This window comes from Spermophilus citellus (genome assembly GCF_964194105.1).
Source record: "Spermophilus citellus genome assembly, chromosome: 1".
Classification (NCBI taxonomy): Eukaryota; Metazoa; Chordata; class Mammalia; order Rodentia; family Sciuridae; genus Spermophilus; species Spermophilus citellus.
In genome coordinates, this window is record NC_138182.1 from 194,435,074 (window position 1) to 194,460,648 (window position 25,575).

The 25,575-nt window shown below is 31.2% G+C and overlaps 1 protein-coding gene across 1 annotated transcript in view; it reads right to left on the minus strand.

Moving 5' to 3' along the window:
• Window positions 1-809: 809 nt before the first annotated feature.
• The window catches only part of WDR36 (WD repeat domain 36), a 34,629-nt gene continuing 9,863 nt past the window's right edge, over window positions 810-25,575 (minus strand). The window contains exons 7-23 of the mRNA XM_081290192.1: window positions 25,000-25,132; window positions 24,579-24,754; window positions 24,175-24,295; window positions 23,912-23,977; window positions 22,967-23,053; window positions 21,650-21,795; window positions 19,389-19,503; window positions 19,017-19,182; window positions 18,710-18,818; window positions 16,551-16,630; window positions 11,240-11,347; window positions 9,728-9,825; window positions 9,175-9,320; window positions 7,824-7,943; window positions 6,953-7,034; window positions 5,288-5,475; window positions 810-4,275 (exon numbers count right to left, since the gene is read on the minus strand). Of these exons, the coding sequence (XP_081146318.1) occupies window positions 4,126-4,275; window positions 5,288-5,475; window positions 6,953-7,034; window positions 7,824-7,943; window positions 9,175-9,320; window positions 9,728-9,825; window positions 11,240-11,347; window positions 16,551-16,630; window positions 18,710-18,818; window positions 19,017-19,182; window positions 19,389-19,503; window positions 21,650-21,795; window positions 22,967-23,053; window positions 23,912-23,977; window positions 24,175-24,295; window positions 24,579-24,754; window positions 25,000-25,132 (2,091 nt within the window). The 3' untranslated portion in view covers window positions 810-4,125. The remainder of the gene's footprint in view (window positions 4,276-5,287; window positions 5,476-6,952; window positions 7,035-7,823; window positions 7,944-9,174; window positions 9,321-9,727; window positions 9,826-11,239; window positions 11,348-16,550; window positions 16,631-18,709; window positions 18,819-19,016; window positions 19,183-19,388; window positions 19,504-21,649; window positions 21,796-22,966; window positions 23,054-23,911; window positions 23,978-24,174; window positions 24,296-24,578; window positions 24,755-24,999; window positions 25,133-25,575) is intronic.

Genomic DNA, 25,575 nt, shown 5'->3' on the forward strand with positions numbered 1-25,575 from the left:
GGCTTTTCCCACTTTGAGTAGAAAATTTTTAAAAAAATCAAAGATAGATAAAATTCTAAGAAATGGAAAAATGGACAGTTATATCTTTATTAGAAATAGTACTATCCCAGGAATTAAACATGATTCAATATAGGAAATATGTGATTAAAATTCATTATATTATACCAATTAAAGATCTTGATCCTTCAAGATAAGCTGAAAAAAATCACTTGACAAAACTCTATACATACCTGTAGTTTAAATTTTTAGAGCAGCAAGTTAGAAACAGAATTAGAATTTAACAAAGAATATCTACCAGAAACTCAGAGCACACGTCATCCTTCATGAAAGAACATTTACAAGCATTTCCCCTGAAGTCAGTAACAAAACAAAAACTTCTGCTGTTTGTCAGTATTTGACATTTTGTGCCAGATCCAGCTAAAGCAATCCTGATTCTAAACAACTATATGAACTATGAATAATTGATAAAAAATAAAATCTTAGGGCTGGGGATGTGGCTCAAGCGGTAGCACGCTTGCCTGGCATGCGTGCGGCCCGGGTTCGATCCTCAGCACCACGTACAAACAAAGATGTTGTGTCCGACGAAAACTAAAATAAAATATTAAAAAAATTCTCTCTCTCTTTAAAAAAAAAAAAAAGACCTTAATTATATTCTTAAAAAAAATAATAAAATAAAATAAAATAAAATAAAATAAAATCTCAGCAATCATAGAATGGGATTCTCTTCGATTTTCTAAGTTAAGAATACATCCACAGACTCTTAAAAGAATTTGGCAGTGTCACAATAGAGCCATATAAAAATCAAAATGCTTTTATAATAGCAATAACAATTTATAAAATATATTAGAAAAAGAGATTTCAATATAACAAAAATAAAAACCCCAGAAATAAATTTGTCAAAAAAATCTATATTTTAAAAATCTATGAAACCAAGAAATGCTTGCCCACAAGTAATTTGATTTAATGAAGAAAAACAGTGTGCTTAACTAAAAACACTCGTATTATGGTTTTCTATAAATCAATCCTACTAATATAATACAATCCAAATCAGAACCTCAAGAAAATACGCTCACCAGTAGCCAAAAAATTTTTGAAAAACATTAGGGCTCTACCCCACTAAATCTGAAACCATACCACAGCTATCATCAAAGTAATACATTTATTAGAAATATAAAAGAGCTCAATAAAAGATTTTAGTACATTTAATGAAGCAGAATTTCAAATCAGAGACAAAAGAATTAATTTTTCAATAAATTATTTTTGAAGACATTTGAATTAAGGCATGTCTATACCTTTACTTTAATCACACAAACCAATTACAGATAAAGATCTAGACATTTAACAACTCACACAGATGCACATTGCAGGAAAAAATACAACTGCAAAATGAACAAATATAAAAAAGATAAAAAATATGATTAATATCTTAGAATAAGACAAAATTGATCAATTTGGCTATATAAAAATATAAAATCTCTATTAAAAAAAGAAATGCTGGGCTGGGGATGTGGCTCAAACAGTAACGCGCTCACCCGGCATTCGAGGGACGCTGGGTTCCATCCTCAGCACCACATAAAAATAAAGATGTGTCCACCGAAAACTGAAAAATAAATATTAAATCTCTCTCTCTCTCTCTCTCTCTCCTATCTTAAAAAAAAAAAAAAAAAAAGAAATGCTAAGTAAAGTTAAAGACAAGCAGTCAACTGGGAAAAAACATTGGAAACAGACATAGATCAATATCTAAGTTTTATAAAAACTTAACCAAATCCATGAGATAAAAAGACAAATCATTCAATAAAAAAATGAGAAGAAAAAGATTACTCACCAAAAAATATGGTCTAAAACAAACATGAAAAGATGCTCATCTGAATTAAAATAATTTTTTCACTCATTAGGTTAATAAAAATTATAAAGATTTAAAGAGTTCCATGAGAAGAGGAAGTAGCTGCTCATTCTTAGCTGAGGGGAGCTGTAAACATGATAGTCATTTTGGAAGCCAACTGGATGGAAGTATCTCTTTAAATTAAAAATGCTTATCCTCTGGCCCAGCAATTTGAATTCTAAGCAATTACTACAGAGAAATTATTACATGCACATAAAGACTCATATAAGATGATGTTCACTCCAGCTCTGTTTAGAATTAGAAGGGAGGACTACTTAAGTGTCCATTTTAAGCCAAACTGATTATGGGACATGATGCAAAATAAAGATCAGTTCAATGAGAATGTACTAAAATAAAAAACAAGTGGTAAAAGCAAGTTGCAGAATGATGCAAAGATCTTTATGTAAAAAACCAAAACTATACATTTTATTTCCTGTGGTTATATACAGAGATTGAATATTTGTCAAAAAAGATGTGTCTGACATTTTTAAAAATACAATACAGTCACTTATTATGTTTAATTTAAAATTTAAAGATACAGCAATATACACAGACTGATTTTTAAAAAATATATACAAAATTATACTTTATATTCTTTTCCCCTCCCTCTTTGATGGTAAATGCATAGAAAAGCTTCTGGAAGATAACCTGCCAAACTAATGTGGGTAATACTACCTAAAGATATCTCCAATAAAAATAACATATTCAACTCAATACTCTCATTTGAAAATATAAAAAAATTCAGTTCATGATCTGTTAAAAAAATGTTTTCTGTTGATAGTTATTATCATTTGTTTTAGCTATTTACAATCTTTATAAGGTATACAACTATATACTGTATTTTTGCCATATTTCTACAATAATTATGTTGAGAACAGGGGAAATCATATTCAAGAAAGTTTTTAAATTTTTTTAAAATATATTTTTAGTTGTAGATAGACAATAACTTTATTTATTTTTAATGTGATGCAGAGAATTGAACCCAGTGCGTCAGGCTAGGCAGGCAAGTGCTTTACCACTGAGCTATAGTCCCAGCCCCTCAGGTCAGTTTTTAAAGGCAGAACTTAAATCATTATTAACATTTCAGTTAGTGGCTTTAACAAATTGATATATATATATTTTTTTAAAAGATAACCAAAACTGAACACAAACTTACTTCCCTAGTTTACTAATTCTACATTATTAAATAAAAACACTTTAACATTAAATTCCTTCTTAATCAATTCCTTTTAAGGACTGCTTTTTTGGGAGGAGATTAGTCTGTAATACAAACTCTAATATTTAACAAGAATGTTATTGGTGTCTAAATCTAACCAGCTGCATTTTAGGAATGACACTACTTTTGAGTGTACTAAATAAAAGCAGTTTTTTAGAACACTGTGCTTTTAATTTTAAGAACTGCTTATTTTTAACTTATGTATTGCTCAAGTACTGAAACATAAAAAGGAAAATGATGAGGAAAGAGAAAACTGCCAGATCTTCCAGGTTTTGCAATAGTTGAGACAGAAAAGAAGAGTCAGTAGTTTCTTCCCAAATAAAGCAAGTCATCCGTAAAGAAGGAAAATCTCTTTTAAGGATAACCTTCAATAGAAATTGGAATTCCCCTTTCCTATTATGGGTATCCATTCAATCTTTTTCTATAACAATTTGCCTTGGGCAAGTACCCATCATACTTCTGATTCAAGAATAAGTTCCTTCATGATTAACAGTGGAAAAAGCACTAGGCCTGTATTAGAAATTCAGATTCATCACTGAGATCCCAGCGACCTTATACTGATTCTTCTTCAACTACATATGAAGGCAGTACTAGATGATGTCCAAAATGCCTTCCAGCAATAAGAGCCATGATTTCATCGAAAACTATCAAGGAAAGAAACACTCCTTTTTTCTTCATAAGGGCATTTTTATGACTATATTACAGATCCCTTACAACTGACATCTTTAACTTAATTCAGTACTTCACACTAAATATGTAGTATCTCTTATATGTAACATATTAAAAAACACATGCTGATAACAACAATTCAAAAAACCATATAAGTACCTAAAATGAAGGAACTCAAAGTAAGTTATCTGATTCTTAAGGCTTTCCAAACAAAAGTAGGGGAAATTTTATTTCAAGAAAGTATTTAGCATTTAAAGTATTGAATTATTTACTATTCATGTAGTGCTGCACTTTTTTCACACTGAACCCATCTAATAAAAATCTTTGCTTTCTTTAATCACTTAAGGTTTTTTTTTTTTTATAACAAAGCACTTTTGATATAATTTAAAACACACATGCTTTGATTGAAGAGTGATTGTAAATGAATCCAGCTTTCTTCCACTTGTGATGACAACTTTGTCATCTCTTCTAGGAGTACTGGTTCTGTAGGAAGCATTTTAAGGTGTAACTGAAAAGAAAAATGATAGATACTTTATTTAAGAAAATTAAAATTTTACCTGATTTGGATTTTTTTTTTCCCTACCAAGGAGCCCAAGGAAATACTATCTAATTTTTTCCTTTAAATGCTGGTTTATTATTCTCTCTGATTTCCCACTTGTTCATTATTTTTTTCTAAATCATGACTTCCTTGATGGACTGTCACTCCCTCAGCAGAACTGAAGTGGTCATCGTTGTTCAAACAAAAGTCCTGAACCAAAGTCCTATTTCTAACACTAACTCTAACTAAACTTGGTAAATGTGGAAAAATATACAAATATAATCTGTGGCACTTCTATTGTTCAACCCTGTATGTTACTGTCTAGCTTTTTAATAATTTTAAAATAATTAGATCAAGTGAAAATAAGTTTTAGATAATTAATGAGACAGATAAAAAATCATGTATTACTAAAAATGAGCATCATCTATCCTTCAATGCATTTGACTATTAAAGAAGACCTTCAAAACACAAGCTCTCTATTCTCTCTATTCTGTTAATCATAAAAGCAACTGTTGTGTCAAATCACTTGAAACTCCTTCAACTATAATAGAGGTGAATATTTTGATTTCAGCAGTAGAAAAAACATATAAAATCTGACTTTTTCTTTATGATCAAGAAAAACATAAAATATAACTACTTAGAAAAAGTTAATGGTTTAGTATATTGGATCAAATGACGACATAGGAAAATTAAAAGGTACAGTCAAAATTGTAATAAAATTATAATAAAAAGTAAAGATTACCAAACTATGTGATCCAACTACTTCAGTGCAGTAGTCCCTAGCCACATGTGACTATTTAAACTCTAAAAAATTAAAAATTCAGTCTTCTAAGTCACACTGGTCATATTTTCTATATTGAACAACCACAGAAGGCAAATGGCTATCAGATAGGACAGTGTGAATGTATAGCATTCCCAGCTTTGCAGAAAGTTCTACTAGATAATGCTGCTAAGGAAGGAAGGTGGAAAATATTAGACTTACTTTTAGAAACAATGCAAGGTATGCCTGGGCTAACTCAAAATCACGCTTTCTGTCCAACATCATCTCGATCATTTTCAAGAAACTCTGCATGACTTCTATAGATCCACCACAGTCAGGAGACAAGTTCCTTAGCTCTGTTTCAATTCCTGATGGGCCCATTTCTTTCAGAAGGCTGAGAGCGGCTTCATCTACATTAAATTTTAAAAGGAATCCGATTATTACCTACATTCACTAAGAAGCCACAGTTTTTCTTTCATACCCCACACAAGATATATTTAAATGGCATCAGAAATTTTGATGTTAATTTTTTTATGTTAAGCAGTAGAATAAACTCCCAATAAGTGAAAATCAGCAAAAATAACAAAATCAATACAATAAAAATATTGAAAGCACTAAATTTTCTGAATTTATAGTAATTTAAACTTTCTTTCCTGCTCTTAAATAAAATCTAATGCTTCATGACACACACTTCAAGGTGCTCACAAATCAATTAGAACAAATTCTAACACATGAAGACTATCAAGGTACATAACAAACTATTAACAATAATTACCACTGGGTATAAGGTAGAGATTTTTTTGCTTTCTCCATTTTATTATTATAAAATTGTAAAAGTACATGATAACTAAGAAATAGTAACAATAGAAAAATATATAAGGGAAAGGCGCCAGGCCTTCTTCTGATCCTTCAAACCTACTTCATAAATGTTTCATGTGCACTCTACAAAAATATACTCAACAAACCATTTTATATGAGATTTGATACTGTAATGGCAATGACTTCTTTTAGCTTTTTGAAACACCACCGATGACAAAAGGCTATAAAAAATATTATTTTTATGTCACTCAGTATATTTTGAATAATAGTGTTTTTGTTGTTTGTCACCCCAAAACACAAGTCTTTCAAGGGCATCTTTTCACTTTTGCCCATATGGATTTCATAAAAACAAAAGCATTAGGATCATAAACCAACAGGATAGATCAAATGTTTCAGGAGACTACTTATGATCTTTACAACTGCTTAGAGTTAATAGTTTCATTAGTATTAGCTATAGACTATCACCTTCAAATTTTAAATATATTAGCACATTTAACTCTATACATTATAAAATTTCTATAAGATAATACGGAAATATAAAATTACTTAAGACAAGTCTCTGTTGTACTGAAAATGGCATTCCAAATCAAATATATAAATAAAAACAAAAAGCTTGAAAATTACCTACAACAAAATCGGTATATTTGATACACACCAAGATCCTCATTATAAAAGTTGTCAAAATTTATCCTTATCCAAATTGAAGAAAAAAAAAAACCAGAAAATCTGTTGTTTTTTTTTAAATTATTTTCTTTTAGTTGTCAGTGTACCTTTAAGCACTCCATCACTGAGCCACAACCTCAGTCCAGAAAATCTAATTTTTCATGAAGAAAGTATGTGGGGTTTTCCATGGATTTTTGCAATATCAATATCACCTGAGTTTAGTGTGACTCATTTAATATAATTTAAAAGGTAAATCAGTTCAGATTAGAATTAAAATTTCAATCCTTTTAGTTTTTACTATATCCTTTTAGCTACTTTCTTTTAGGAATTTAATATTTCCTTCAATTTTTTGTCACATAAAATAAGCTGCAGATACTTGCTAAAATATTTTATAGTTTAACTTACACGTATTATTTACCAGTCCTTCTTCAAGTCTCAAGCAGAAATCTGACTTTTGAGCCAAGATCCCAAGATTTACAACTTTAGACTTAAACAAAAACAAACACACATTATTCAAAGAACATAGGTATCACCAAAAATTAATGTTGATAATTACAAACTATCAATAATTTACAAAACTGAATCTTGATAAAGAATGATACAAAATATATGCAAACATATACTCCCCATATTTTAAAAAATTTGTTCTAATTAGTTATACATGATAATGGAATAATGCACTTTGATACATCATCTACAGATGGAGTATAATTTCTCACTCTTCTGGTTGTACATGATGTAGAATCCCATCGGTCCTATAGTTATATATGTACATAGGGTAATAATGTCTGATTCATACCACTAACATTTTTACCCCTATTCCCTCCCTACTTCCTTCACTCCCCTCTACCTAAAGTAACTCTATTCTTCCTTAGCCCCCCACCCTTTATTGTGAATTAGCATCTACATATCAGAGAAAACATTTGGCCTTTGGATTTGGGGGATCAGCTTATTTTGCTTAGCAGGATATTCTCCAGCTCCACACATTTACTGGCAAATGCCATAATTTCATTCTTCTTTAAGGGTGAGTAATATTCCCCCCCCCCCAAGGAGTGGGAAGCTGGGTCAAATGATGATTCCATTCCAAATTTTCTGAAGAATCTCCATACCTCCTTTCTTAATGGTTGCACCAATTTGCATTCCCACCAGCAATGTATGAGTGTACCTTTTCCCCCCACATCCTTGCCAACATTTACTGTTGTTTATGTTCTTGCCACTCTGACTGGGGTGAGATGAAGTCTCCCATATACTTATAATGTTTCAATTTGGTGTTTACCTGCTGGGGATCATTATTTTGTTCAGGTGTAGCATATCTGGGTACAAGGCCAGGGACCGTTGGAATAAAAAATGGTGCTGATTTGGGTACTCTGGGTGGTTCCTTTGGTTTATTCTTTTTCTGATTAAGAGAAAAATGAAAAAAGACTAGTAAGTTGTTATCCTGCCAACAGATTCTAATATTTAATATTTAATTCCAAATCAATTTAAACATAAATATCAAAAAGTAAAAAAGATGAACTTTTTCAGATTAGAATGCTAAAATCCATTTGATCAATACCTCAGCTATTCTTTTTTTTTCATTTGTTCTTTTTAGTTATACATGACAGTAGAATGTATTTTGACAAGTATCGTATGTACATGGAGTATAATTTCCCATTTTTGTGGTATATGATATGGAATTACATTGGTCACGTAACCACAGCTACTCTTAACCTGGGCTTTTCTAAGTTATAGATACCTGTAGCAGTGTTCCTTGATATTAAATTATTAGAATAATTACTACATTTTGTTATAGGTATCTGAATCAGTATTCCTAAAACTTTTTATCACAGCTCATGTTGTGCCTTACTACACACATAAGCTTAGTGATGGTGTATATGTGTGTACACATACATAATTGAATCAAGTTTCACAAAACAATATTTGTACCATCAGAAGATAACTTGGAATTTTCTACTCTATTCTGTTTTTTTCAATTGCTTTTTCGACTTACAATTAGGGGCCATAAAAATACACTTCACTAACATATACCACAGATAATCATTTTTCATGTGAAATTTTAAATTCCTCAAGGACACAGAGCCTCAGTTTACTGTAACTGCTGTAGTCTCAGTACATTATCTAGTACCTATGTCATGTTAATTTATGTTTGTGACCCTGACACAAAAGCTCTAAAAAATTTTTTATAGTTAACAAAGTAGGTTATAGGATGATAGATGCTTAATTAAAAAGCTTAAAAAATTAGTGAAATTTTCTTGCCTCCAAACACGTATCAGTAGATACACAAATTATAGTAGCAATTTTTTTCCCTTCTCATTTTAGAAGCTTAGAAAGTAATTTATTAGACTGGATTTAAAAAAGAATTCAACTTCCAATAGCTCTGTAGATTATAGATTATATTTAGGCCGCATCCAAACATCTACAGAGGACTATCAATGTTGATTACTTTGGGATAATCAGAATAGATAAAATGGCATTAAATTAAGTGGCATTACTTTTGCTATGTTAACTGATCTCTTCCTATTGCCTTCAATGTAGGGGAAGTTAATTCTGCAAACAAGCAAACAAACAAAAGCCCTGCCTGTGGAATGTGTGCTTGAAGCTCAATATTAAATGTATTATAACATTACCTTAATAACATCAAGATTAAGAAGGTTCTTCCACCGTGATTCAGGGAGAAGTGAGAGAGTCACCAATTGTTCATTCAACTGTTCTGGTGAATCATACTCTATCATTTCATCACTTGGTTCTACATTTTCTTCTGTTATATCTATATCTTTAAAAAATACATATTTTTAAGGTAAAATAAATTAATGTGAAATGAGAATTTTATCATAAAAACCAAATTTAATCATTCCAAATCCATTTATATTCTGTAACACGTTCAGTTAATATAGCCTTGTAAACTCTTTTCATTTATTTCCTTTGCTTATCCCATTTCCTTATTTCTCATATTAACTACAACTCACATCATAAGAACTAAAATGCTTTCAACTAGCATTTTATTTAGTATCGTATAGATATTATGTGTATTATATTTTTGCATAAATTTTAGTCATTTAAAATATTTCATATCACAGTTTAAAAACTTTTATTAAATGTATTGCGCTCTGCCTTCTATAGCAACAGCCCTTAAACTAGATTTAAAATAATATCAAAATTACTTTGCTATTTTGTGGTTACCTTGGGTTTGACAAGTCCCAGGAAGCATCACTACTGAAGGAACATAATCTGTAGGAAGTGGCCGTAATGAGACAACTGAATACAGGGAAATATTAGACCTGAGAAATCAAAACAGAAACAATATTTTAAAAGTTATGTTTCTTCACAGAAATGTCAATATCTCCTAATAATCTTTACATCTTGAATTGGGCCACAGACTACAATCACCAAGTAGTTAAGAAAAGACCTTAAAGATTAAAAATGCATTCATTTAGGTCAAAGATGCCATCACAAAAAAATACTGTATAAGAAATTAACAGAATCTCTATTTTTAAAGTAGTACAGAAACACATTTAAAAGAGATCAGAAGTAGATAATACTTTCATAAGGTAAAATAACCTCCATAATATTATTTTAATAAATATCAACTTCATTTAAGGAAATTATAAAAGGAAAGATGGACTCAGAGATGGAATATGCTGACCAAATTCTCGGTGCTGCTAAAGTCATAGATTTCCCTTTTCTAGAGTGGTGCACTTAAGTGGCCATGTTTCTGCTACTTGACCTGGCAGGTAAGCCATAGATCTGTAACCAAGATATTGACATCTATCCCAAAGCAGGAACAGATTCTTCTACTCACATATTATGAATTTCAAATGAGAAGTAAAAAATTTAGATTCTCAGGTCCTGAATTAACATTAATTAATATCAGTTCTATATAAAGAAGTTCATTCTCCTATGGCAGGTATCATAGCTACTATTATCCTTTTATTTTAATGGTTGAAGCTTCATTGATTCTGGGAAATAATAATTTTGTTTATTAAGATGGCCAAAATCTATTTCCATTACATATCAAATTTACCTTTTTATCTTAAAAATGTAATAACACCATGTAACTAGAATTAGAAAAGGAATCAATTTTTTCCTCTTCCCCAAGAATAAGAGTTAAAAGAATTAGATATATGAACTCAAGACAAAGATTACACTTTTCTAGACCCAGGGGATCTAGAATAATCACAGCCTAAAGTTCAATCTTAGAATTTGAAGATCAACATAAATCATCTTTACAAGGTTAGTAGAGTCTTCCTACTAGGATCAATGTTAGAAAGCATTATGCCTTATTTTATAGATAAAGTAGGTAATGTTCAGAAGGGATTAGTTAAAGTCATACAGCCATAGTGGGAAACTAGAAAGAGGGTGAGGGCTTGGGTGGAAACTTTACTTTTCTAACCTTTTAAATTCCTTTTCTAACCTTTTAAATCCATTTACCTTTTCTGCAAAAAAAAAAAAAAAAAAAAAAGCCAAATATGATCATATAATTTAGAATATGCACTTGAGGAAAGCTGTTAAAATTATCAAGCAAATGTTGAATCAGTCATAAAATTTACAGTGAGTTATCAGTATATTGACATTTCCATGTATTTTAAAAAAAAACACAACTAAATGGCAACTTAATAACCATGATTCTGACAATATCACTATTATCCTTTTTCTTCTCCTACTCCTAAAACAGTACTGTATGAAAAAACTCACCATAAATAAATTCCAAGGTGATCTACGTGGGAAGTGGCTAGAAAGTCTCCAGTAGGGGACATAGTAACATTGAGAGGAGCTGCATCCAACAAAAAACAGTCTACAAGGCTGCAAGAAGAATTAAGATGTTAAAGTACTTAAGCTTTACTAAAAAAGATATAATGCACAAAAATTATTTTTGCTCAAAGAATAAGGAATGAGATTCAGAAAAAAAATGTAATTACCTTCCACCAGAAAGTCATCACACATACAGTTCTGTTAACTAAGTTACTATGTGAAAATAATCTCTTAATGAGAAAGACTCAAAATTACTATTAGACTAATTAACTTTAGGGAGAATACAGGAAAAAATGCTCTATTTTTCTAACACCAAATTTTGTTATATTGACTTAAGGGCAATTTTAAAGACATTACACATTGAAAATAAATCTATTATCAGTACTCTCCTGTTTTTTTTTCTTTTTTTTTTCACTCCAGCGAACAATAAAAGGTTAAGGCAACAAAATGGCAGTAAATAATAAGAGAATAATGACAGAAAAACTTTTGAGCAATTCTACCTGTTTTCCAAATAGGTAGCAGTGCTATATATGAAAAAGTACGAACCTTCAGTCTTCAGAGATTAAACATAAAGCAGCTTATAGAAACTAGTCCTGCAGCTTTAAAGTGCTAAAGGGGTTTCAAAAGTTGAAAAGGAAAGGGGAGTGACCACACCCAGGTAGGAGACTCTTCTAGAAGAGGCTTCAGAGAGAACACAATGTTTGAGCTGAGCCTTACAAATGGCCAGGATTTCAAAGAATGCTGATGGTAGAAAAAGCATTTCCTCACTGAGGGAAATGTGGAAGGCAACAAAAAAAAGTACTTGGGTATAGTGAGTAGTACAGTTGGGTGGAAACATACAGAATCTTAAACATCTGAATTTGTTTTTATATTATAGCTGATAGGAAGTCACTGATACTTTTGAGCACACAATGGTACAATCTTCACTTTCATAAGAATATTTGCCGTCAAAACACAGAACAGGAATATCAGTGAATTATGGTAGTAATCATTTAACAAAAAAGATCTCAATAGAAGCAAAGAAAAAGACCTGCACTCATTCCCAACCTGCTAGGAAGACTCCTTAGGATGGTCATGAGCAGGAATACCTTTAGGAAGAGTATACTGGCTTTAAACACAGCTGTTTTAAAACCACTTTATTTACTAAACACAATACACTATCCACGGAAAGATAAAAATCAAATGACTAAAGTTCAGAATCTACATCAAAAAATACAAACTATAAGAACAACATAAAGCAGTTAACTTTGTTTTTAATTTTTTTTTGTTACTGTTCTGGGCTAGGAAGTATATTCAGCACTTGACTACACTGACTAATCCTTGCAGCCCCATAAAGCAGGTCCATCCTAAGAAAACTTAAGCCCAATAAGATTTCAAAACTTGACAGGATAAAAGAAAGAAATTAAGTCAGGATTTGCAACCAGTCTACATTCTCAACCACATTAACTTTAGTAAAGTAACTATAGAAAATTAGGGTACATCAAACAATGGGATAACATACATACACACAAACAAGGTATGTCTACACTGGTGATTCAGAAACACACTATGAAAGATTCAAATGTAAATAAAGGCTCTCCAGTGGAGATATTAAGTGACTTACATATAGTAAAATCTCTCAAATTGCTGAAACTATTGTCATTTCTCAAGTATGGGGTACAGGGGAGAAACAATCTGTTTGATTTCTGCTCAAGGCCACTCTGAATGGCTTTTCTTGGGAATCAGGGAAGGTGGGGAAAGGAAATTTTTGCTAAACACTTGTATTACAAGCCAGAGACTGTTATTTATGTTAATTCTTTTAATCCAAACAACCCCGAGCAGAAGATATTATCTCAGTGTATGTAAATGAAAATTAAAATATAGCAGTTTCAGATCTTGTAATTTTTCCTTGTCTTTAACATTCTTGTTCAGCAAAAATTTAAGTATGTGAGGGGTGAAACTTCCTAACATGTTTAGAATCTATCTGTCTGCTAAGAAAAGAATTAATATCGAGCAAACATACTTTACTTGACACTATAATATTTTAGGGGGACAATTTCTTTGTGTAACTTCATTTTTATAGTTGTAGACTGCAGGTAAACTGATCTTCCATTATGTAAAATTCCCAACTGAGGTGGCAGCTTCTATATATGCACCATATTTTACACTGTCATTTTGTTCATAAAACCTAGGTGTGCAAGCTTTATCCCAGAGCTGAAACTACTGTATGGTCTCCTGAGAATCCCACAAAATGAAAAGTTGCAGGTATAATTATTTTCTGAAAAAACATTAATAACATTCCTATTCTGAGGAATCAGATTTTCAAGATCAGAGCCCTGCATATACAGATAACCTTAAGTAAGGTATTTCTGATTATTATTCTGGAAAAATTGATAGTGTCCACATAGTCTATCTCCAAAGTAATGGAATAACCTTCCACAGGAATCCTTAAGGAGCAGCAGAGAGAGGTAATTTTGCCTCAGTGACAATTGCAAAACAATGTTTTATTCCAATTTTCTCATGCTTATACTCCTCAGAAAGTAAGGATGGGGGAGAAGTGAGAATAAATGCAAAATTTAATTATAAAAGTATTTAATTTTATGTATTTATCTTCCTCCAAAGAGATCAACCTGAATTTCCAATAAATCAAAAACAAGCAGAAATAAAAAGTGGTGGCAGGTAGGTAGGTAAATGACAATGTAACTTCAGGGGTTAAAAAATATTAAATTTTGTTTAAGAGAATTTTAAAAACAAAAACAAATTTCAGTCCTTAAAATAATTTATGGTAAACCATTCAATAACTACGCAATTTTAGATCACAATTCCAGTTGTGTGTACGTCTATGTTACTATCTCCAAAAGTTTACTTGATAGTTTCGCTAGATGGACTGCTTCACCTTTTAGGTTAAATAACAAATATAACCATTCTGTAAATATTTAGCATGCTATACAATTGATGAAATTGCTTATTATAGAGCCAGGAAGGGGACTGGGATTATGGCTCAGTGACAGAGCATTTGCCTCGAAAAATAAAGTTATTATGACCATGTATAACTAAAAAAAAAATTTTTAATATAGGAAAGACCAAAGAGAGGGGAATCAAAGACACTCAATAGTTACCTAGGGTTGTATGATAAAAATATTAATTCTTGCTTTTTTAATTATTTGTCTTCCACAGCAAGAAAATCAATGCATCCTTAGAATATGAAACCACTGAGCAACTATTGGCTAAACTAATTCTCCTCTGCTTTTTTGCTCTGCCATTTACAAACTAAATCGCTACTCACCAATCACTTAATTTCTTCCTGAACCTTCATTCTCCCACTTGTACAGAAGAAAACAGTATAACAATAATAATATCCGTGTTTATTAGAATATGAGAAAATAAAGGCATTTAATGTGCATAGCAGCATATGACAAATTTTAGTTTAGTTGCAGTTAAGCAGCATTAGTTGTTTGATATTGTTTGTCAACATGTTTCATTACTGCACTTCAAATTTTTACCGAAGAACTACTTATTATTCTTTAGTAAAAATGTACATATATGCAATAACAGTAGATTTTATTATATTTTCTTTGAACAACCCTAAGTGGCTCATTTCTTGTTCTTGTGCTGTACTCAGTTGTATTCATGCCTCTGTATTAATCTAAAATGGCTTGTGTTCACCTAAAAATAAGAGTTGTAAATCTATCAAGCTTAAATCTTTTTTAAAAAAATATTTATTTATTTTTGCATTACAATTCATAATACACCATTATATCATAATTTATCATATCTCTGATTATATATAAGGTGTGTTGACACCAAATTCACTTCTTCATACGTGTATTTTGTAAAGTGATGAAGGCCTCCTTTCACCATCCTCTTCTCCCTCCCTTTCCCTTCCACCCCTATTCCCTATCTAGAGGTAATTTTTCAAGCTTAAATCTTTTCAACTCCTTTCTGTAATAAAAATTCAGCAAAAAGGTTAATGCTGAGTCAAAGTCTGGAGGCTTTGAATGCTACTTTCAGATCCTAATTCTTTCATTCCAAAGATAAACTTGCCACTTAAAAAAATATTTTGCCAATTTAGTCTTACTGAATATTAACCTATTTCTCCCACCTAATGTGAACCAACATTATTAAAAAGGAAAATAGTAAGCACATTATGTCAACTCTATTATTTGTACAACTTTCTAACTTTAATTCAAATTATATAATGTTCATTTTAGAAAATAATAAAAGGCCAAGAAGCATCATACTACCAATATTTCTTTTAGTGTCTTCAAAAACAAGGTTTTTACAGCTAGGTGTGGTGGCACATACCTGTTATTTCAGTATGTTGGGAGGCTAAGGCAGGAGGATGGCAAATTTAAAATCAGCCTCAGCAACTCAGTGACACTCTGTCTCAAAATAAAGAATCAAAAGGGTTGGGTATACAGCTCAGTGGTAGAAGTGGTAGAGGGCTTGACTAGAATGTGAAAGTCCTGGATTCAATCCCAGGGACCAATAAAAAGTAAGTTTTAAATTTAGGAAATACCTACTTTTGCTGAAGCAGAAATCAGATTATGCTTTACTCTATTTTAAGTAAAAGAGGTTCACACCTGTGGACAAAAGTCCCTAGTCATTAGAGTTGGACCCACTAGTGACACTTTAGCTGTGCTTATTCTAAATATAGTGTATATGCTGAATAGGTAGGTATGCTTCATGCCTACAAAAAAAACTTGAAGGGAAGTGAGAACATCAGGGTTTGTCCCTTTTAAAGGTCAAACTACTTTCACATATGAAGTTATCTAGTTCCTGAGAAAATGCTGGATTCATTTTAAGTTTCACTCCATGAAACAGATTTCTGATACTGCTATGCTTTGAGAAGATATAGCATAAAGAGGAAAGCTAGGGATTTGACCTTTTAATTAAATTCAATATGAAAAAAATCAAAAATCAAAAAACAAAAACACACCCAGAAAGTTTGCAGTCCTAAAGTCTGAGCTCTATTTTGGGGTATTAAGAAGAATAAATGTGTTGTCTTAAGATTCATACAACTCATTTCTATAGATCTATGTTGCAGAAGAACATTTTAGGAGAGATGTGCATTTTTTCAATAATTTTTCATGATGCTTCAACTTCCTACTGTTTTAAGATTCAAAATACTCCAAAAGTAAAATATAGTTATGCTAGAAAAATACCTAAATGCATTCATGCTAAAAGAACCCACATGATCCATTAACTACAGGTAATAGTCACATGTTAAGACAATGACCAAGGAATCATCTGAAGAATTTAAAAGCAAACTCACCAACCAGATGGAAGGTCCCAAGTCCTAACAGTGCAATCCATTGCAGCACTTATTAACCAACGACCATCAGGACTGAAAGCCTTGAAATAAAACAAAAATAATATTTTATATATATATATATATATATATATATATATATATATATATATATATATATACACACACACACATACATATAAATATATATTTGTATGCATGGGTATATGAGCATGTATTTAACTCCTTGAAAAATACAAGACTTGAAAAAATTCAGGTTTTATGAAAAAATAAATAAGTAAAATTCAGGCTGCCTTATTTTACACAAAAGAAAATATTACTTCTATATAAATTGATCTGAAATTTATAAGGATTAAGTTTTCAAATTAACTATAAAAAGTTTAAAAGATTAAGAGCATCAGCCCAATTTTCATACCACAATTTTCTACTTGTTTATAGATAATTAACAAATTCTGAAGATAAATAATATTAAAAATGCTATTGGTAGAATATTCAATAAGAAGTATTTTGCTACTCTAATTTCAGTTACAAAGTATTTCTGAAAGCAACAAAAACTCTTATTTCCTTGAAGAGTCTATATATTAGGCTGTCTGGCTAAGAATCCGTATCACCACAAATTAAAAGTAAAGAATAAAAATTCTCTTAAAATATTACTAAAGTCCTTCTGCTTTTATCTGCAGCTCTACTAAAAACTCACTTTTTCTTCCTTCATGATGCTTTATTTCTAAAATATAATTCAAAACTACAATTGGAAAGATTTTAAAAATAAATTTAAATAATGGACTATTTATGCCACCTTAAAGAAGTTATCTTTTCCAGCTATAAAAATAATAAATAATAACCATTCCTGCCTGCAATACGGAAGTTCTGAGTTTTAGATCAGATGTGAAGGACCCCAAAGGAAAAAAAGCTTAACATTTATAATGGTAGTACATAATTCATCAAGGAGTCTAAACACAACAAAGGGATTATGATCATTAATATTAGCAAATGATACTGAAATAAGCTGAATGCTAATTTTGTTCATCAGACTGCAGCAATATCATGGAAACTCAAACCTCAGGGTATAAATAGCTCAATTTATAGAGAGATGGTGCAGATAGTAGATCATAGTAAAAAATAACTCTCAGAAGGTCATATTATAAATGCTCACAAATTTACATGATCAGGAATAACTTATTACTGAGAAGGAGAAATTCTAGACACATTAGGATAAAGTAAAATTTAAGAAAAGAAATAGGAAGAACAAGTTAATACCGACAGACGTTTTAAAAAATGTCATTTCATCATAATTACACCACTTCCACCCTTGTTTCTACAGATGCTGTCAAAACAAATTCTGTTGATGAGTAATTTTGCCAGTCTCCTAGTTGCAGAACATATTTTTTTCTTAACCAATTTCTTTCTTTTAATATTAAGGAAAGGAGTAAGCATTGTAATTCTGATTTTTGATGTTAGACTCATAAGTAAATGAAGCTGATGGGTTTGTCACTCAGTAGTTAGGATTTTATTTTAATTTTTTCTCTTTTCAAGTAAATTACTCCATTTGCAACTGATTCCAAATAACAACATATACTTAACATAGTCCTCAATGACAAATTTATTTTAAGGTTTATCTTTTAATTGAAACATGCTTTTAAAAGTAGTTTAGTTCTTATGATATCAAACATCCCACTAAAGAATATAATGGCAAACTTAACTACATTTTTATTAATTAGACTCTTCATATAAACTCTAGAAAGTATAATAAACTACAATAAAACAGATATACAAGGCTACTATTAACTTATTGTGTAAAAAGAAAAACAGAAATGCATTCTCTAAGCCTACTTTTATATTAAGTCAAACATGATACGTATCAATGAAGCATTCATTTTCCAAAATAAAATGTCTTACACAGATTTAAAGAGAAAAGGATAAATTACTCTGATAGCATCAATTTCCTGAAAAATTTTAATTCTTTCAATTGTAAGTTTTCCTTTAAAATCTCCTTGAAAACTCACCAGCAAATTATCTATTTATAAAATCTCTTAATATGATAAGCTTAAGGCTATTAAAAGATATCAGACTTAATTTTGTGAACATTTTTAACCTGGAGTTAAAAAAAAAAAAAAAGAAAGAAAGAAAGAAAAAGTTGTTTAAACAGCTATGGTTTGTTTTACCATGTCATTTATTTGGCCTTGGTGTCCGGAAAACTCTCTCATAATCTTCCTAGTTTCTATGTCCAGAACACTAATGGAGAAGTCATCCAAGGCAAGTCCCAGAATGCCACTAGCAAGATAAATGCACCAGTTAAGCAAACAAAACTCTGGAATCTTGTATTAGTCAAATATGCCTTTGATTAAATTAAACCATATGTTGTTCTTTATTAAAACAGTCTGATTTTCCCCATATGACAAATCTGTACTTATGAACTTTTACCAAAACCATTAAAAAGCAAGTCTATTATCATTAAAAGGAAATGTTTACCTGTCCCTATGTAGCAGCATCATATTTGGAGATGAATCAAGGCTCATAGAATGGATTAAGTTTTTGTTTTTAAAGTTCCAAAATTTGAGTAATCCTTCACTACCAGCTGTAACTGTCAACTGATTTAATCCATCCACTGCAACACCTCTAATAGATCCCTTATGAGCTTTTAAGTAGACAAGAAAAAAAGAAATCAGAATTGGTAGTGTCTACTGGAACAATACAAATAATTCTTTCCAAATTAATCTAGATTTCCACTACTTATATTCTTGAAAAATCTTGAAATTAATCTGCCAAATGAAGTTGGGATAACTCATCAAAAACTTACTTAAAAGAAAAAAAAAAAAAAAAAAAAGAAAGAAAATTCAATACCTTGATCCTTGCCAAAACTTCCCCGATGTATCCCGGACTGCATATTATACACATCTACACTTCCTGATGAAAGACCAATCACGGCAAAGTTTCCACAAGAAGTAATATCTACTGCCTTTACAGGGGAAAAAAACAAAAGCAAATAACAAAGAAAATAATATTTTAGGGCTGGGGTTGTGGCTCAGAGGTAGAGTGCTCGCCTCGCACGTGAGAGGCCGTGGGTTCGATCCTCAGTACCACATAAATAAATAAAATAGAGATATTGTGTTCAATTACAACTAAAAAATATTTAAAAAAAAAGAAAATAATATTGTATTGTGCTTCATAGCTTCCAAAGTCAAATCTACCAATAATTTTATTTAAAAAAAAAAACATGAAAAGCAAATTGATTTATTACTTTTCTTACACATAAAAGTGACAAATGCCACTATGCAAGTGAAGACATATTTCTATAGCATGACATAAAATGTTTCATGCACATAAATTTTTCTAAACAATTAAAGCCTACTACTTAAATTAAAATAAAGTTCCCTTTAGCTACTCTACTGATTTCCTTTGATTGAAGGAGTATAGCAGGAAAAGTGAGGAATTCCTTTGAGTGAAGGAGTATGGCAGGAAAAGTGAGGAACTATGGAGTGAAATTAACCAAATAATGCTATGTACATATATGAATATTTCACAGTGAATTCCATATTCCTGTAAATCTATAAAGCACCAATTAAAAAGAAAACAATAAATAAATAGAAGGAAGATCAGTAAAGTAGAAGAAAGGGAATAAGAGAAGGGAGGGGGAGAAAGGAGAGAGTGATAGGAGAAGTATTGAGGATGGAGCAAATTACAATTCATGCATGTATGATCGTGTCAATATGAACCCCACTATTAAATATAACTATAATGCACTAATAAAACAAATTAAAACAAAAAAAAATAATACACTCAAAAAACAAAGTATTTTAGAAAAACTGTGAAGGTTACCCTTGAGTAATAAATTACACTTTATTGCATGGGTTCTATAATAATTACTTCTGTTTATTACTTAATGATTTCTGGCTTTGTTCCAAGTAGCTGAGGATATTAGACAAATGACTCAGCACTGGTTGAGCATCATTGTACACATGCATATTAAGTGCTCAATGAGGATCACAGTAGGTTGTAAGATCACAGTTTCTAGAATAAGTTGTCTTAGGTTCAAATCCCTGCTGTGTCACTTCTAGCTTTACTGATCTTAGGCATGTTACTCATTACATTAAGGGTTAGTCTTATGTTCTATAAAAAGAGGCTAACAATAGACCATAATATAAGATTATGTAAACATAATGTGAGTACACACTAGGCAGAGAGACTAAAGTAAACTTTAGCTGTAATTATCCTTTCTACTACTACTACAAACACTACTCAGAACTCTGTAGGTAAGTTTCCTAAAGAAGCTTAAGATAAATCTCTATGATTTAGAAAATTACATAAAAGCTTAAGACTAGCTTTTCATACTATGGAGATTAGAACATATGTACTTATAATAATGTGTATATAATTGAGTCAAATGTTGAGTTAAACGTTTAGTCAGCATTTTCAAAAGCAGAAGTATCTATTAAGAAATCATTAGAACAGGTACACAAGTTTAGCAAACTGCAAGATACAAGATCAATAGGCAAAAGTCAATTATATCTTTTGATACACTAGCAATGAAAAACCTAAAATAAACTTAAGAAAACAATTTTACTTAGCATTAAGAAGTGGGACCTACACTGACAAGTACAAACATTGACAGAAATTGTTAGGAAACCAGAAATGGTAACTCTCAAATTTATGTATTGATTAAAAAAATCCCAACTGTCTTTTTTTTTTTTTGCTGATATTGACATGCTAATTTGGGGACCAAAATATCCAACAACTTTGAAAAGGAAAAGAACAAACTTGGAGGAGGCATACTATCTGATTTCAAAATTACAAAGTTAACATAATCAAGACAGACAAAGCACCGTTATAAAGACATATCTAGAGATGACCCATGACTACGTGAAAAGATGCAACACTATACCTCCTCAGAAGAATGCAAATCAAAACCACACAGAGATACTACTTCACAATCAACCTCAAGTAGCTAAATAAATTTCTGCAAGCTGAAAAACTTTACAATATTAGAGAACAACTTCAAAATGGTAAAACATGTTCTTTCCAACAATCACTAGTAAACTTGAGTATAATAAAATTACCACATAAGTTTTAAAGAAGAAAAGATTTTAATAAAAGAGCTCACTTACTGTTGCAGTGATGTCATCTTTCTTCAATTCTTTTGGCTTGAGAAAGTAAGCACCTATTGTAGACCTTTGATAATTCCAGGTTGAGCAAGATAGCTTGCCTTGATGGCAAGCAATGATACCATCCCAGTCACTCTCTCGAGCTTCCTCTAAACATAATTAAAATCATAAATCAAAGTGCTTTTTATCATCTCACTCATTTGCTCATCTATTATTAATTAAGTATCTAATATTCTACCTTAATATCTGGTACTAGGGATACGATGGTAAAATAAACAGGCTATCTCTGGAAAGAGCTTCCTATCTAACAGGTTAACTGGTAAAAACTGTACATACTTACGGTGTTCAATGTGTTTTGACACCTTATAACATTGTTGAATGGCTAAATCAAATTAACTGACAATATCTAGTAACAGATTTTGATTAGAAGAAAGAATGAGAAAGCATAATTGCATGACTATTTTATATAAGCACTCAGGAAGAGTTTTACTGGGAGATTTTGGGAGAGTAATAACTGGCTTCCTGGAAGGAGCAATAAACAAATAAAACTTCTAGTACAGAGGTGGGCAGAGCCCTATAGACAAAAGGCCCAAGACTAGTTGAACAAAACCAAGGATGGCAAGTAAGTGAAATGTGTTCCTGGGAGAGGCGAGAGGACAAGACAACTGGGGCCACATTACAAGTATATTGAAAGTTAAAGAGGCAAAAGTCTACCTAAAGGTAATAAGGGGCATGAAAAGATTTTAAGAACATGACATGAGTCAGCTATATGTTTTAGAAACATCACTTAGGCTCAAGGCAAATAGAAAGGTGATCAAAAAACCAAAGTAATGATCAGGTTGTTATAATAACCTTGAAACAATAACCATAATATAGAAATGGTGCCTATGTAGTTATTTCCTGATAGTTTTCACTCAATCATCCTATTATATATGTATTCTTTTCTTAAACGCTTTTCTTCTGAAGAAGTTCTGCTCTATGATATGGTATACTACTATTGTATTTAGATCTTGATTGGTCATGGCCACATCTTTTCACATTTGTTCTCTGTTATAAATTTCTACATTAGTGACTTTCATTATACCAGATGATAGGATAAAAAGAAGGGCTATAAAATATTATTTATTAATAGCTGGTATAGAGAAGAACAAAGCCTGAGATTTAAAAAATAAGTTCTTGTTAAGATTAACTCATTTTCAATCTTCACACAAGATTAGTACATGCTTAAGGTTACCCTCTGAACATTTATTAAAATTTGCAAACATATATTTTTTTTAAATGGAGGAAATAATGAAGTACAAAACAATAGAAGTTATTTACCAGCTGCAAACTTTGTGATAGGTGGAAGTCTTACTGACATGGTATTCTGAAGTCCTTTACGCTTGAGTCTCTTTTTATTAATTAATCCTGGGGTGGGGGAAGAGGGAATCATAGTTATGAATCTTTCTTCATGGGGGAAAAAAATGCTCTTCACTGTCACATAACTATAAAGTTCAAGATGTTCTCATTTAAGTCAGGAGCACAACAAGGGTACTGTTATTATCAATATTATTTGTTTCTGAAGTTTGTGTAATTAAGATACAAAAGCAAATTATAAGGTATAAATAACTGAAAAAAATGAGGTAATCATATTATTTGGCAATAATATGATAGAACTAACACAAATAATGATATATCACATTCCTGGATGAGAAGATTCTTAAAGATATCAAATCTCTCCAATTTAATTCCAAAAGGAACTATTTTAGATTATCAATTAAAAAAGGATCTATAAGTTACCTGGAAGTACATACTTTTATGAATAGCTAGAACATATACTTAAAAAAATAAACATTAATGAAACTAAAAAACATTTTTGTTTAAGAAACCTCTCAAAAGCTGGAAACCAGGAAGAGAATAAAGGAGCCCTTTAAAGCAAAAAGATGAGATGCTATTTATTTTGATGCTTTCTTTAAAATTGTTACCATAATTTAAATTCTGCACTCTACAGATGGATCACATTAGGCTGTATTTTTTGGGTGGCAAGAGTAGAGTATGTTTTATCACCCAAGATGCCTAACATTTTTTAACAGATTTATAGTAAGCAGTACCCCAAACACTTCTACAGTGATTTTGATCTTAGGATCTTACTAGTTTCTCCTCCATAAGGTTTTAATTTTATCCAAAACAGAGGAAATATATTGATGAAACCTCCTCCAGCTCTCCCAGAATCTTGCAGTTTCTTTTGTGACTAACAACTTCTATTCTATATTGCAAATGACCTACCATGTCCCAAACTCTTATTGAATTTTTCATGTACCGTGGAAAATGACTGAAGAGTTCCATCTTGACCTATTGATATAAAAAGAAAATTCCTCATCAAGCTCCATCAAAACAATAGGCCATTTGAATCACAGAGGTTATAAAATTAGATTCTACAAAAAGCTTAGTGTTATGGTTTGGGACATTTTAAAGAGAAATTACAATCTAAAAATGCGTCCAGCTCTCAATACCTACTTAAGTACTATGGGTAGAAAATAGAAACTCACTTGCACTTAGAATTTGTTGTCCATTTTGTCCATAGTATCTGATCCTGGTAAGAGGAGCGCTATGGCCCATTCTGAATCTCAAAAGTCGGCCTTCACCTGTGGGGCCATCAAATATCCATATCTGCCAAGAAATTAAATGGTAAGGTTCTTACACCATGTGCTCTCTGATCTGCAGTCAGGCAGGCCACTGACCCTGAAGTGGGGATTGGGAAAGAAATAAGCTGTAACTCTTTCCCACTTCATTGCAATGTCATCTGCTATACTTTTTATTTATCTATAACAATGTTTCATCCCATATTCCTTTCGTCTTCTAATTTTGGTACTAATACATTAAAAAGCAAGCTTGTAATAACCAAAAAGGTAGGCCAGATGAACCAGAAAAATGACAAAAATAATCATAATACCCTGAGAGCATTGTCAGCGCCATTTGTGACAAGAAGAGGTTCTCTATGGAGAAATGTCAGCCCAGCAATTGCTGTAGAGTGTGCATTTCTCATTTGATTGATTAATTTTTTGTCTTCTAGGTCCCAAAGTCCGATATGGCCACATGGGCTTCCAGCTGCCATTATTGGATGACCATCTGTTATTAAAATAAAATATATGTTAAAAAACACAAGCCCCAAAACAAGTAAACTTGACAAATTTCTCTCCCTTTTAGTTTATAAAGTTTAAACTATACACTATTAGTCTTCCCATATTTTTTGCCTTGTTCTACTTCGGTGTTTCATTAATACTTATTAAACTATAAGAAAACAATTTCTGTGATTTTAAAGTAAAGCATTTCAGGTGTTCTTAACTCTCATGAATAAATATGGTAAAGATTACCTGTGCGAAATGAAATCGAAGTTATGGGTCCCCAGTCTTGACGAAACTTCATTAATGTTTCATCAAACTTAATGTTGTGAATGATAACCTGACCTGACATAAGACCAACAGCAACAACATCCACAGCTGGTGCCTGAAAATTAAATTACTCATAAGTTTCTATTTTCTTAAGCAACACAGCCTTACAATCTTTATGATCAACACTATTATTTATGTGTTAATATGAGAGAAAATGAAGTATCTTCTTAAAGGTGTGCAGGGGGAAATCCACAAGTATTACCATTCTGGCTTTTATTAACTAATGCTAAGAGTTAATATTAACTGCTATTCAAATGGAAGTATTTAGGAACAATTTTTCCAAATTACTTCCCAGTTTAAATTTTGCCAGTCAATTCCCCTCTCAACTGTTAGAACAAAACAGTCTTGTTAAGAAAAAGTCACACAGAAAGAAAAGTTTACATGTGCAATCACAACAAATCACTGACTAGGTGAAAGAGAAAAAGAGACCTCCTAGAAAATATATGAAGGCTTGTCATAAGTATGGCAACATATGTAACTGGAAAGGAAGTAAAGAAT